Source organism: Colius striatus, chromosome 3 (assembly GCF_028858725.1).
Source record: "Colius striatus isolate bColStr4 chromosome 3, bColStr4.1.hap1, whole genome shotgun sequence".
In the NCBI taxonomy this organism is placed as follows: Eukaryota; Metazoa; Chordata; class Aves; order Coliiformes; family Coliidae; genus Colius; species Colius striatus.
The window spans coordinates 89,982,077-89,997,633 of NC_084761.1; the positions used below are offsets into that span (position 1 = coordinate 89,982,077).

At 36.6% G+C, this 15,557-nt stretch overlaps 1 protein-coding gene across 2 annotated transcripts in view; it reads right to left on the bottom strand.

The window, feature by feature from the left end:
* HTT (huntingtin) overlaps positions 1–15,557 on the bottom strand; it is an 87,303-nt gene that overhangs the window by 52,370 nt on the left and 19,376 nt on the right. For both annotated transcript variants that reach the window (XM_061994338.1, XM_061994337.1), the window contains 14 exons: positions 14,921–15,285; positions 12,981–13,104; positions 12,547–12,665; positions 11,504–11,615; positions 10,061–10,201; positions 9,230–9,388; positions 9,051–9,148; positions 7,465–7,604; positions 6,593–6,656; positions 6,158–6,258; positions 3,968–4,114; positions 2,792–2,912; positions 2,505–2,581; positions 310–461 (listed from right to left, as the gene is read on the bottom strand). In XM_061994338.1, coding sequence (XP_061850322.1) covers positions 310–461; positions 2,505–2,581; positions 2,792–2,912; positions 3,968–4,114; positions 6,158–6,258; positions 6,593–6,656; positions 7,465–7,604; positions 9,051–9,148; positions 9,230–9,388; positions 10,061–10,201; positions 11,504–11,615; positions 12,547–12,665; positions 12,981–13,104; positions 14,921–15,285 — 1,920 coding nt within the window. The remainder of the gene's footprint in view (positions 1–309; positions 462–2,504; positions 2,582–2,791; positions 2,913–3,967; positions 4,115–6,157; positions 6,259–6,592; positions 6,657–7,464; positions 7,605–9,050; positions 9,149–9,229; positions 9,389–10,060; positions 10,202–11,503; positions 11,616–12,546; positions 12,666–12,980; positions 13,105–14,920; positions 15,286–15,557) is intronic.

Sequence of the window (15,557 nt, forward strand, 5' to 3'; positions counted from 1 at the left end):
AAAGAGTCTCTATTTTCAAAACCAAGAGTAAGTGCATAGTTTTAAACAATAAGAAAATGTTAATTCTTTGTAACCAGCCTGTACTAAACATACTTCACATTCCCTTTGGCAACTACAGGACGTTTACAATGTGGAGGCAGTATCTTTTCAAACCTCTTGTATTTAAGAAATTTCTTCTTTGGAATTTAAGACATTTCTGCTTAGCCTTGCAAGTATTGTGGTGTGCAATCAGAACAGAGTGAGATACAGGCTTCCTGATGGTAACAGTAAAAACATCAGGACACTTCTACTTCTCTTGTTCTGCCTTACCTGCAAGCAAGTTTCCAGTCAAAATCAAAGCATCCTGATGTGCAGAGAGGTCCAGTGGGAACCACGCTGATGAAAGGAGAGATAGGACCATACCAGCCATTCCAATGGTGCAGCCCCTCTGAGCTTCATCTGAAGCACTTGGCTGGGAAACACTGAAAGTTTAATTTTGGAATGTCATGACTCTTAAAATTGCCAAAATGGGGAAAAGAGTCTTAAGAAAATTAATGGCGAAGCAGACTGCTAATCTAAAACAACACAATAAATGCTACAGAAATACACATTTAACATTCAAGTTGGACTTATAAAAATGCAATTTGCAGCAGAGACTTGAAAACACCTTCTCTTCTTGAAGAGATGTTACTTCTTTCTTTATTTTTAAATGGCAAATACCAAAGCTGCTAGTGACATCTACTGATAAAGTGAAGAATTCTGTATTTAATTGCTAACCAGTATGGTCCTGAACTAGCCCCAGTTAAAAGTAAAGAGCATATGCAAGGGTAGAGATGAGACATGTAAGTTGCTGCTGCATTCCATGTTTAAAGGAAAATCACATTTTTGCACACAACTTAAGTTTCAAAAAGAGCAGGCAGATATCACCAAAAGCAGTTTGTCAGAACACTATGTGAGTTATACACATCATTTCAAAGCTGTTAAGACCCGCACAATACTACTAACCTGTCAGGGAAAAGACTTTATGCAACTTCTATATAAAGAAATTGTTTTCAGACTATTTTAATTAACAAATTACAAATACAGAAACTAAAACTTACACTAAGAATATCTATTATTTTAGCAAATGTACACAGGTAATTATAGTGCCCTTTTTCTAGAAGTATTTTAATTCCTAAGTGTTGTTTACTTAAGAAATCATCCATGTTGAGTTGTACTGAGTTGGAATGCAGCAGTTCCAATAGCTTTTGAATTGCAAGAATTACAATACTTAAGACAGAAAAGAAATTTGGTAAAATTCCCATGTTATTATCCATGTTGTTATCTTATTATTTCCCAGAACAGTGTTTCTGTCTTTCCATAAAGATAAAATTAACAATCCAAATGAGTAAGAACAGGGGCTGGAAATTTATGAAAGAATGAGAGGAAGGGACACAGGTTATGTGTTCTTGCATCACTGATGAATATCAGATGCATCTTTTTTTAAGCTGGGTAGACCAGAAGACACATTGTTGCCATTTGACATTGATTTTACTTTCCGGCTAAGTACTGCTCACATATTAAACCTACTCCACTTGTTAATAACAGATTTATATCTCAAAAGATATCAGTTAGAATGCTATACAGAGCACAACAGACTTACGGCCAGCAAGGTGAAAAAAAGGCATGCCAACAGGAAAAGTAGCTGGGAAAGGGTTGGTTTGCAGTTCTTGTTGAGGTTTGGTTTGTTTTTAAAACAAGATAAAATTTTGCAATAGAGTTTCAGGACACCAGAATAGTAAAATAAGAGACACAATTACAGTAACAAAGAAAATCAACACAAATGATGCTAAATCTATTTAAAAAACAAACAGTTTGACACATGTCCATCTTCAGTAGCTAGTTTTACAGCTCACATGGCACAGCACAACGATAATCAGAAGGTAAGATCAAAGCTTTAGAGTTGCCAACCATACAGGTACATTCTGAAGAAACTTTTCAGAATGTAAGCACTTGGGGGTTATCAGATATTACCTACATAACAATTATTACAGATAGCTCATCTGGTGTTCTGATTCAGTGTGCCAAATGAAAAGGATTTAAACACTGATTTGACACTTTCATAGTTATAAAAGCAATTAGAAACCAGTTTGCTTTACCCATTGTTTTTCAACATGAACATGAGACTAAGGTGAAGACAACAATGTTCTGTTTTTAAAGAGATACTACAATAAACAATATCCTGAAGATAAACATTCTTTGAAAAGCATGGAAAATCTTCTCCTGTTATTTATTTAGATAGATGTTGAACAAATGTGTCTTAACTACAGCAGTTGCAGCCATTCCCTGTGATATATGCCATGGTTCCAGAGTTGACAAAGTGCTGACACAATATCCTGATATCCTGACCTTACACTCCTCTGTATGAAGTTCTTAAGTAATTCTAAGTTAAGCTTAAAAGAGTATAACCTAACTAGGATTTCCAATGTACTTCTGTTTCCCAAACATGACTTTTAGAAGGTTGAATAACAGATGAGGGAACATACCCACAGTGCCATCCCACGCTCCAGGTGCAGACTGGAAACGTTGTGGAAAGAAGACACAAAGCTTCACAGCAGCCAAACTGAAAAGTTAACACCAAAAATTGTATCAGATTCATCACTGGAAGAGTTGACAACAACAAAGTCTCTTAAGAGTGAAAATTAAATATATTACTATTGCCATTGCCACAGTACCAAAGCTAAAAACACAAATACAGACAGGAAATAATTAAAAATAAAAGGCATCAAGCAAAGAAGAGACATGAAAAAGCGCAGCAACCAAGATAACTCACCGTAAGTGCTCTTGTAGTGGAGATTGTCAATGCATGGGAAATTGCTGCAATAACCCTTGAGAGATTGTTTTCCATGGTGACATCTGTTGGACTTTGCAGCATATTGTAACCTCTGTATGTTCTGAAAGAGAAACAGTTCCTCCACTAAAACATGGTCTTGAAAAAATTATGCACTTCTAAAATGATTATGGATTAAACTACTATTACTTATTTCATAGACTGCTTATAAAACACAAAATCATAGAACATTAAATATTATTTTGTTATATAAATACTATTTTAATATTTTTGCTTCTGCACTAGCAAAATCCATTTACTTTATAAACCAAATCCCTTTTTAAGCAAACAGAAACAATAGACCTACTCTCAATATCTAAGTGCTCTAGAAATCCCCATTAATGTAACATTAGTCTTTGCTTATGGCTCATATCAATCTAACGTTTTTGCATGTTCACAAACGTTGGATTATTGCTGTAAATACATACCTTTTTTGAAACAACACATGTTCACAAAGTTCTATTGTTTCCATACTATAGCATATAAAATCTAAAGTGATGTGATGTGATCAAGATCATGTATGGAAAAAGTACATAGTTAAGAAGTTCCATGACAAATTGATGGAAGCAAAAAGTTTTCATAAAGATATACAACTCATATTGCTGTAAGACAGGACATCTAAACAGAAGAGTTTAGGAAAGCATAGTTGGCAGCAAAAATACAAGAAGATCACACTATCAAAATAAGAATTTACTTCGAAATTATACAGGCAGTACAGACTTCTGCAATCACAATCATTAACAGGATGTGAAGAGTTCTAAATATAAATCACCATACCCGAGGAATAATGTAAATATATGATTGGCTTGTAAAGCTGAACTTAGTTGTGCAATTTAACAGACAAATAGAGTGACCTCAGGTGAAGACATGATAAAGTTTATCACAGAATAAAGGTGCCTTGTGATCAATGTGTGAGCACATCACTACTAACTGTCACACCAGTTTACTCTTTAAAAATCAGTCTGTTTCTGCAGAGCCTAAATCTACCACCGATGCTCCTACAAATTAGAAAAAGAATTCATAAGCACATGGATTTTTACGATTTAGGTATGATTTTAGGCACCATAAACTGAAATCAGCATCTACACTCCTGTTAAAGCAAGACAAGATATAACATACCTGGTGATAGTGCTCACTGCAAAGTGAGATGGTGGCTGTGTTTCATGCATTAGTAGTTTCAGGTAGACACTGCTTTGGTCTCTTGCTGCTGCCACAACTGGATCAGCCTGTCCTTGATCACAGTTATAAAACAGCTTTGGAACAAGCCTTAAAGATAATTGTCACAAATTATTATTCAGAAATTATTTTATATAAAATTTAAAGTACATTTAAAATACATTTAATACACAGTTCAGAAAGCTGCATGCACTAATCACATATATGAAATTGTAAACAGAAGCTGTTGTTAAAACTCATTGTTAAGCTGAATTCATCTTTATACAACTGCTCTTCATTATAATCAAGGAGCTCAAATTAGGAAAAAAGGAAATGCTCAAGACATCTGGTAGTTAAAAAACCCCATCTTTTATACAGATGTCTATTATAGATGCTACAACTACCACTTGGCTAGAGTAGTTCTCTCTGTGTTCCCTTACCTCTCCAGATACTTCCCTATGGATATCTGTGTCAACTGAAAATTAGTTTCTACTAGAAAAGGACAATTTTTCACCACCTGATTTCTACGCAGCAAAGGTTAAACATTCAATAAGACCCAGACTTCTTGAACAGCAATATTTTCAACTTAGACAACAGTGGAAAACTACAGTATATATTTTTTTAAATTCCACTGACAGTATTTCCAATGAATGTCCTTACTGGATGTTCCAAGTGGCTTCTGTAAGCTTGTAGCAGCTTTCTTGGGCAGTTAATTAATTTCCAACCTTAACACACACACTGTTACTAATTCAAAATGAAAACTCCAAGTTCCCATCCCTCAGTAATTCTTTCAAAATCAAGTCACAGAATCCTAGAACAGCAGAAGTTGGAAGGTACCTTTAGAGATCATCTAGTCCAACCTCCCTGTTCAAGCAGGTCAAACTAGATCAGGTTGCACAGGAACGTGTCCAGGTGGGTCTTGAAGATCTCCAAGGAAGGAGACTCCACAACCCCTCTGGGCAGCCTGTGCCAGGGCTCCCTCACCTCAACAGGGAAATAGTTTTTTCTTATGTTTAAGTGGAACTTTTTGTGTTCCAGCTTCATCCCATTACCCCTTGTCCTGTTGCTAGCTACTATAGAAAAAAGGGATGTCCCAACCTCCTGACACCCACCCTTTAGATATTTGTAAATATTAATGAGATCCCTCCTCAATCTCCTCTTCTCCAGACTAAACAGCCCCAGTTCCCACAGCCTTTCCTCATAAGGAAGATGCTCCAGTCCCCTGATCATCCTGGTGGCCCTGCGTTGGACTGTCTCCAGCAATTCCCTGTCCCTCTTGAGTTGAGGAGCCCAGAACTGGACACAGGACTCCAGATGAGGCCTCACCAGGGCAGAGTAGAGGGGGAGCAGAACCTCCATTGACCTGCCAACCACATTCTTCTTGATACATCTCTGAACAAAAGCACCAAATGCTGATGTAACAGCATTTCTCTGCATTACAAATGCTTTTAAGTGGCAGAATTTTCAAGGTTTCATTGTTCTTTGTTATTAGGAATGGACAAGAATTAATAGCCTGAAAAAACTAGGGAAGTTACTTCTCTGACAATAAAATATTCCAGGAATTCTGTATTAGATGCTCCCAACTTCTTTAAAAATAAAACTTGCATCCTTGAATTCTAATAAATAAACTACCAACTAACCCTTAATGTTTGGTGCATTTATCTGGACTGCAGCTGTAACTGTAGTAGGTTACAAGAATCGATTGCTTTTTAAACAAGATCAGCTACTTCACCATAATCACTGAGCACTGAAGTTTTAAGACACACTGCTTACAACCACAGGGAAATTACAATATTTGGGAGTTAGGACAAGCCAGTAGTACTGCAATATTTTATATCCATCAGTTACTGTCTAGATACCGAAGGAATTACTTCATCATGCAGAAAACTAACTTGAAGTTGAAATTGAAAGTGACTCTCAGAAAATAATACAGTTAAACATAACTGTAATGATAATTAAAAAAAAAAGCACAACTGGCTCATGATTCAGAATGGTGTATGCTTTAGGTACCATAAAGATCAACTTGTCTCTCACTCCTCATTTAAACAAAAACATTTTTAAAAGTCTCTAAGGCATTATATTAGTTACAAGCACACAGTAACATGCAAATGTTTTTCTTCACTCTGGAAGAAAAACCCCTCAAACATTAGGTACCTCGTTAATGAAGCTGCAGCTACGTGTCTCACTCTTGGATCTTCATCTCCAAGTAGACATATTACAACGTTATTAAGTACTCTCTCTTGAAGTTTTAGTAGCTAGAAAGTAAATTAGAACAGTAAAACTCATTGGACATTTTCATCATTTGATCAGACTGTTAAACGGCAGATGAAATCTCACTGTCACACAAGTCTTTAAGACAAACTTTACCTTAATGGGATCAAATTATAAACATACCAGAGAACACTAGGATGTTTGAATCTCGGAAGTAAAGTATCTTTGCAATTACAACAATGTCTCAGAACATGAGCCTACCTATACAACACATACATGCAATAATATCAGTGCTGTCAGAATTTAAACATGAAGTGCTGAAATTGCACTGGTGCTTTAATCCAGAAATACAATATGCTGATTGAACAATTTACTTACACCAGTATAATGATGAATACCTCTGTGCAAGCTCTCAGTTTTTCCTTCCAAGAAGCTGACAAGCCTATAGTAAAACAGAATTTAGAGTACATTAGTTGTACTCTAACGTACAACAACTCAGATGGTGTTTCTCCCCTCAGTGTTCTTTTTGTTTATTTTTTAAAAATTCCACTTCAGGGAAAAATCAAATAGTAAACCACTACTTTCTGATAAAGCAAGCTATTTGCTAAACTACCATCTGATTACTGTAATAGAATTGCTTTCTACAATAAAAAACATTATTTACACACTGTGTTTGTAACTCTACTTTTTTTCCCAATGTATAGAAGAAAAGCCAGACTGCTGTGAAAAGATGGTAACACACTCTAAATACCACTATTCAGAAAGAGTCCAATTTTGTATGACTAAAGAATTTTCACAGAAACACCTTTTGTCCTTCAGCTTAGAAGAACCTGATGAGAAGGAAGTCATTCACTTCAGTATAACAGAAACTGTGCAGCTGAAGAAAGCTGACTTATAATAATGTAGAAGAAGTCAAGGACTTTTTCCTTAAAAAAAACATACAACTTGATATGAAATCCAAGTTAGTTTCCAGATTATATGGTCTCACTCTGATCACAGATTTACAGAAGACTTGATAAAACAAATCACTGAAACTCGTACAGAGTGTTACTTGGATTGGGCTTGGTGGTGAAGTTAATGGTAACTTGACAAAGGGATGCATATAGTCCTTACAGGAATGATTGGTCTGGATTAGCTTTACGAAATTAATTAACGTTTTAGAAGAAAATGCTCCATTGTGGTTCCAGTTTCTTACATACAGCACCTTTGCACTGCAGCTACAACATCCATGGAAAAATATACACACTTACCGAAAATCCACCTCTGCAAGTGTTTCCAGAAGTTCTGTCCGTACCAGCCAATATGAGCTGTTCTTCAGCGTAAGGAGGTCAACAATTAATTGTAAACCGAGTTCACTGTAACTGCTGCTACATAAGCTCATGATGCAATGCTGAGAAGAAAAAACAACCTTCAGTTACATTATAGATTTAAGTGATCATAAAAATCTTGTTTATTTAGAATACTTTAAAAAGTTATTGCTTAAGAACTAGCAGGAAGTAGCAGAACTAGGTACTGTGCAAGCCTAGGACACCAGCTCCATGTGAACTGCTAAAACCTGCTGCTGAATTTCAACTCTGAAAAGGAATACCAGCCCCAGAGATCAGAGAACTATCCTCCAAAGAGTAAGGTCTGAAACTCACAAGGATTAAACACCACAAGCACTATATTCTTACAAGTTCAAAACCAGTCTCTGCTTATTTCCACCTGGTATTTTTTAGATATTTGGTTTTGATTTCCAAAGCTTTTCAAGAAGTCGTACCTCCTAATTTTAACGACTGTTCAACTACATGCACAGTGTGTGACCTTGGAAAAAGTTATAGATCTCTACACTTCTGTGTCTCATTTAACTACACAAAAATGTACCTTCTTAACAACACAAAATGTTTTAGAACATTTCTGTCAAATGGTATGAAGTCAGGCTTATCTATCAAGAAAAAGTCAAAACTGACTAATGTAAGTTGCCTGAACTGAACAATTGTAATGAAGTTTTCTAAAAAGCCATTATCATAAGTGTAATCATATATGAAACCATTACATATAAACAATAATGTTATAGAACAAGAAGGTTAAAAAGATAGTAGCATTTAAAGCTAACTGGATTTCTTTCCCTCAGTGGCATCACAGATCCCTCCTCTTAGCACATGAAATCACACCGTCCACTCATTAACTATTTGCACTTTACTAAATGCTACACTTGGCATCACTGACCCACAAGCTGTAATACAGTCAGCCAATTTCCTTTGGCCTCTCATTTGTCCTTGTTGTTCTGCTTTTTTTGAAAACCCATCAAGGAAAAGCTCCCTCCTTCACCCCTCTGCTTTTCCTCAGATTTTTCTACAGAAATGTCACACACCTGAAGTTCCATTCAAATTCAGCTACTGTCTCTACTTTAACAATTGTCTGATGGATTTTGCACCCAATTTGAAACTTAATTTCCTCACTTAGAAAAGAAAATATTATTTCAGAAAAGAATCACTATTTTCCTGTCATTTCTCACATTTGATTTTTGCTCTCCACAGAGAGGCTACAACCAGGTGTTACAAGTTCATACCTCCCTGCTGAGGCTAGATATCCTTCCTATTAATGTAACATATCAATACATTTAGGACTTGCAATATCACAATTAGATTACATTGCTACACAGTCTAACCAACATCATTATTTTTCAGTTGTTTGTTTCTCCATTTCTGCACCTGAGCCCATGTCTTCTATAATAAAGTTATTGGGGAAGAGGTAAATTTTCATTGTATGTTTATATACTTGAGCATCCCAGGATCCTGCTCAATCAGTAATGCCCCTGTGATCTGTGGTGGTGTAAATAACTGCTTGTGCTTACCCTCACAGCTGTACAAGCCAGTTTGCAGGTAACAGAGGACTCATCTTTCAGCGTTTTCTGTAGCAGAGGTATGCAGTCTACCAAGGAGAAAATATTTCCTAACAAAGAAAAAGAATTCAGAGCAATGAAACAAAGGAAAATTTCCACTACACCAGATGCTCAAATGCTTAAACTTTTACCTGTTGAGCTTCTGACATTTATTAGCCACTTTTCCACATCAAAGCGTGATTTAATTAGAATGGAGTTGATAATTGTTCCACACAGAATGGCTGTAGCTCCTCTAATCTGGGGATCTCCATGGTCAATGTAGTTCAGAATATCTGATACATACTGCTCCTCTAAAAAAATAAGTAACAACTACTTTATTTTATAGTCTTAAGACTTCATTGATCTCTGTGTTTCAGTGGAAGTATGAATTATTGCACAGTCATTGGTAGCATATGCGTAATATGCCCAACTTTAGTTCTCTCTTTCAGAGAGTCCTTTCATGTAATCTACAGATCATACACACTATCCAGACCAATGATTGCATAAAACCCCTAGTGATACCTTTCAATTACACACAAAATGCTCCAGGGAAATCCAAGAAGGGTTTTAGTCAACACTGCACTCTTATATTAAACCAGCTGAATACTCCAGGTTCCTGCTGATCATATTGTAGCATTCATAAAAATGAAACAAATGGTTTATAAATGGTTTCTTCTGGTTTATTTTAGGCCATCTTACAGATGGTTTCTAAGATAAACAAATCACTTCCACATAGCAGTTGCACTAAACCACTTTCAACTTGTGAGAAGCTCCACAAGCTCGTCCACTGAAATTTAACTCACTACAAAAACCAAAATCTCACCATGTGTGCTACCAGTGCAGACAGTAAGTTCATTCCAGCTGGCATAATATCTGTTGGCAAATGCTAAACTGGATATAAAAATTTTCCATATAGATGGCTGGCTCACCTATCTGAAAAGCCAAGCACACTATTAAAATGGAATATGTGAACTGCAACATACCGTACTCTTCTCCCATTGCTTCAAGAGGCATTTTATACAGCTTGCTGAAGAAAGACTCGGGGTGAAGCGCAACAGCTGCTCCAACACAACTTACTGCCAGAGCTTTTACACTGACTCTCACATCTCTATCAGGAACTAAAGCTGAGGAGGGAAAAAAAAAAACGGAGGGGGAAGAGTATTTAAAAGATTCCAGAATTGTTTTGAAGTTAATTAATAATTCTGTATGATATAAATAGCTTAGCCTGGACAAAAAAAAAGGCAGAGCAAGTAGTTCCCATTTATCAAAAGCAGCAGTTACACAGAGTCTTCAGGCTTTTTTAGAAAAAGATAAGAAAAAATTACCCACTCACTTCCACTCCTGAGACTAGAACTACTACACTGTCTTTCCAAGTACACTACACTAGCAGAGCACATGAACAAATATCTTAGAAATGGGGAAAATCTCAAACATCTTACACACTCACTTCAGTGTTATATGACACATATACATGCCTGTGACACAGACCGCCCAGTGAAAGAAATGGAAGCACCAGTGTATGGAAAATCCCTTCTGACATTTTACTGCTACACTGCAAAGGTTAGTAACTCCTGAGCCCCAACAGCCTCCTCTAACAATCACTGTCAAAACGCTTCTCTTGAGCCATCACATGTGAAAAAACTGATGAAAAACGCCCACATTAACTACAAAATGTTAAAAAATGAAAAGAATTCAACTTTAGATTTCAGCTAAGTCTTTGAAAGCCTTAAATCAATTCTCTGCTTTACTACACCGACTGACTCAAGGACAAGTAGGTACACAATAACATTCCTTAAACCCAAAAGACGTTGGAAGAAATCAGCATAGAATTCAAACACAAACGAGTGCAAGCTAAAAAAAAAGATACTTTAAATCTTGTTTTAATTAAAAGAATTTTGGAACTGTAAATGAAATCATTTATAAAGCTGTTAAGACAACTGAAATAACTATATTCTTCTGAACTTGTTTTTAGGAGTTTCAACAGAATGCACTACAACTCAGAAAACTGTTATCTCACTGAGGTATTTAAACTTTTACAGTGAACAAGTTGTGCACCCAACACTGATAAAAAGAATACTGATATTAGATTGCCTTCAGAGCTTCATACTATCTATAAACCATCATGGCCCCACAGGTTAAGCCTCATAATAATTTATATTAAGTAATTAATTATTTGACTTATGGTTTAGGTTATTTTAACTCTTCTTTAGATGCCTTGTGGTTCAAAATAGGATTCATTGGCAAGTGGTATAAATTTTTAAGTGTTTTTAGGTTTTTATGTATTCTGGAACTATCATTTAAATCATAACTTACAAAAAAGCCCCACCCCCAAGAGCTCCAATAAAGTGAGATTCAAAGCCAGTATCATTTCCAACTTTGTACAGAGAGACACGTGATAAACCAATGAGTCTTGAACAGAAACTTACCTCCTTTCTCCCCAGTAAGTAGAAAAGAGGCTGACAGAAGTCTTACGCAGTGCACTAAGGGAGCAGAATTTCCATCGGTATAGTGACCTATGTCTCCCTTTACCCTGGACGGCTACAGAAGGCAATTCACAATTTTAAAAACAGACAAAAATTAGTCTTCAATTTACATAAAATAGTAAGCACAACAAGATTGAGAAAAACTGTACATCTACCAGTGTGCAAAAGTTATAATACAAAATGTGTTTAATACATGTTTCAAAAAATGCCTTTAAAACATGACGCTTTCAGGAAGTTTGCATCCAGTATCAGAACTGGTTTAGTTTTATCACAAAAACAACAAGCATTCTGTAGATTTTTCAAATGATCCAGACTTCTTGTTTTCACCTGAAGGAATCTGATATATCACTTTTTGTCACCAATGATCTTCGGAAACTTTGTATAAGAACTAATTTATTCCTAGTTCTTTCCAAAGTAGCCTGACAAACTTCTGTAGTTTCACATTTAGATTTCCCCAGAAGCCCAAGCTGACCTAACTGTATGCCGCAAACAAAAGGACTTTTGCCCCAACTCTGAACAGGTTTAAAGCTAAACTCAAAAAATAGTAAAAGGAAACCAATAACTTGTGGTTAGAACAGCATGAGCCTCTTTGCAGAAAGAATGTCTCAAAGAGTAACACAATAACTTCTGAGGAGATCATGAAGTTACCTACACAAGCTAGCAACCAGTACAAAGCTATTTTGGGTATACTAGTCTACTCTAATAATGTACAGACAAAAGGAGTTTCTGTTCTCAGCAGTTTGTGGTGTTATGGTTTGATTCTGATTACATTCAAGGTGTCAACACCTGAGTATTCACCTTATGTTAAAGGAAATTCAGACAAAACTCAGATTTATTGTTCAACCTTAGTTATGCTGACTTATAATGAAGCACACCATATACACAGGCTACCCACATTTACCACTAATTTACATGATCATAACTGTAACTGTTTTTATTCCTAGCTGTTTTAAACTTTAAACAAGACCACTGTGACTACTTCTCACCTTATTTTCATGATCACCAGGATCAGCTGCATCTTCTTTTGACGTAAATCTATCTACACTGCTATCAGAAGGCTGCCTACTATGGCTCATGGTTTTCAACATGTGAGGCTGTTGAAGAGCTTTAGGAAAAGGAAATTAATGACATACCATTTCAGATGCAAATTAAAAGCATTTTAATTGAACTCAATTATAGAAACATGAAAAATAAATTAGCAGTGATCAAAACAAATGATTCATTAGAGGTGTTGAAATATATTCCATATATTTTAATCTAGTTATTTGGCTTTCATATCCATTACACAAGTCTTCAGTATCTTAGAAGTTAAACACCCAAGATGCACCTATATCACCTGTCTTAAAGGTGTCACCAGTTCTGTGTCCATTCATCCCACACTGCCCGCCCCCCCACCCTCCTCCCAAATTTATCAACATACCAATAGAAGAACTTCTGAAAGATTCTGATGAATCATCTTGGAGAATATTTGCAGTTTCATCTTCCTCATCCTGCAGCTGCCCAATCTGCATTCCAGAATACTGCCCCTCAGCACCCTCCAAAACCTACATAGCGCAAGGACAAGACTTAAAATAACTTAAACACACTGCACTAAATATCACACATGCAGTGTTAGTAATCTAGAAATAATTTGAAAGCAAACATGAGCCTGGTAAATATTAGTGTATAACTGCATGCAGGCCTCAAAGCAGTTCTCCTCTTCCTCCAGCATTTGGGCTATTAGAGGCCACAGTGTCATCTTGCAGTGTCCCACCTGAGCCATCAATTTGGATGTTTAAGACTAGGGAACTGGAACACTAGGTGCATTGCCTCCCCTGCAGCTATTCTTGCTCCCTCTTCCAAACACACCTGTCCCTGTACCTCAGCAATTACAAATCACAACCAACACCCTTACTGTCACAAACTGAACTTATCCCTTGCTGTAAAACTCTCATGTAACCTCACTTATCGCCGACATGTAAAACCAAACTCAGAACACACTGTGTAGTACAAAAAGGGACACAGTTAAAATATGTTAAAATTCCTTCATTCTAAACCAGAGATGCTGGCACTTCTGGAAGAGTTTGGCCATTGGTCCCAATATAATATATAGGAAGTTAGGTATATGGAAAAATAACTATAAAAAGGAAAAAAAAGAGACTAAAACACAGTGAAAGTAAAAGTAAAAAACACTTCAGAGTTAAGTTTATGAGAGGACAAAATAGTTATTCAGTTACTCCTCAGCCTTATAAGCTCCTGGTAATTATTCATTAAAAAGCCCTTGTGTAAGCAGGACAATCACTTAGTTTGTTAATTACAAAAAAAATCATTTCACTTGCAAACATCAATTCCTGTTTGCAAACAGTATGAAAGGCAACAATGGCAACAGCCTGATGAGAATTTGATAGGAATATGTCTTGTCATAAACACAACTTGTCAACAAATGCCTGCTCACTTTGGCCTCTGCACTGCCTACATCTAATCCAGAGGCAGAGCAATTATCATGACTCCTTTGGCTCTTGAATCCTCACACTTGCACGAGTATTTGCTTATCATAATTGTGACTTTACCATTTATTGCAGTGGTAAGAAACTGTGACTCTTCCAAAGTTACTATCAGCAAACTTAAATCAAAAGTTTGATGTTTCAATAAAAGACAGTCTATGTTTTCCCCTTTCTTGCACTTTGTGCCCTTGCTCCCAGTAATTGTATTTTTGCTGTTTTTATTACAACCTCACAATATACTTCCCTGAAATGTATTAACATACCTATACTGTATGCACATTTCAGGTGTTAATTAGACATGTAACTGCTATGTTAGTAAATCATGCAGTATTCACTCTGTATAGGAGAAATCCTTAAGATGGAATAAAGAGGCAAAAAAAAGACTTGTGTTGCCAAGTGAAAAAGCACAGGCAGAAGACAATGTGAAGCATCCAGTCCAAAAGTATTCCTCTATCATTCCAAATAGACTGTTCACCCTTTAACACTTCCATTAGTCCTCCTGCAGCCAAACAATTATTAATATGTCTATACAGAATGAAAGATATTCTGCTAAGAGGATATATTTATGACAAGCCTTTGATATTGACATTCTTCCAGTAAGAGACAATCTGTTAATGTCCTCATATGACCTACCCAGTGAACACAGGGATTACACCTTTGCAGTTTTAACTACTGCTGAAGTGAAAGTGTTAAAAGGAGGTCAAGCTCTCCAATAGAGGTGTGAGCTGCTGACCTTTCCATTGTTACTAGCTGAGGATGGAAAAGTAGAAGACGAGTAAGTAGATGAATCCAAGTCTGGGCCCTCCATGGAAGAGCTCTGAGATATGTCGGGCCCCTCGGTAGAAGGGGATCCCCCCTCTGCCTGTTGCACACTTACAATTTCAGAACTGTCCGAAGGGGTTACAGCAGAGTCTGGACCTTCTGTAGTAGTCTGAGAGCTATCACTAATTGGTGAGGAAGCCTGTGTACCATCATTCAAGTCCATAGTGGGATCGGACTGGACAGCACTGATCTGGCTGGAGCTTCGGCTAAGCACATCATCTTCTTCCCCTTCAGTAGCTGTACTTGTCAAATCACAGCTTGCCAGGTCTACAGAGTCTGACTGCAACGTATGCTGAGAACGTGGCTGCTCAGTAATGATATCGTGTCCGGTAGGATCAGCAGCTGAACTGCCTACAGACCCAGCTGTTGATACACCCGATGAAGAAGCTAGGTCACTGGTTATTTCACCTTTCATAGAAGCTGCAAAACACAGATATTTATCAGTCAATCATGTGTTTAAACTTGTGTTTCACTCTCAATACTATACCACATACTAAGACACATACTAAACTAGTCTAAGGAAGTGTATAGCTAAACAGTTAAACTACAGGTAGGGCAATAAGTATCTGTAAGATGCCATTCTATCTATACCAGTAGCTCAATGTCTCAACTTATCCAATAAAAAAAATAAAAATGCAGTCAACTTCATTAGGTAAGTTTTATACCCAGGAGTATTTATGGTTTCAGTTTTG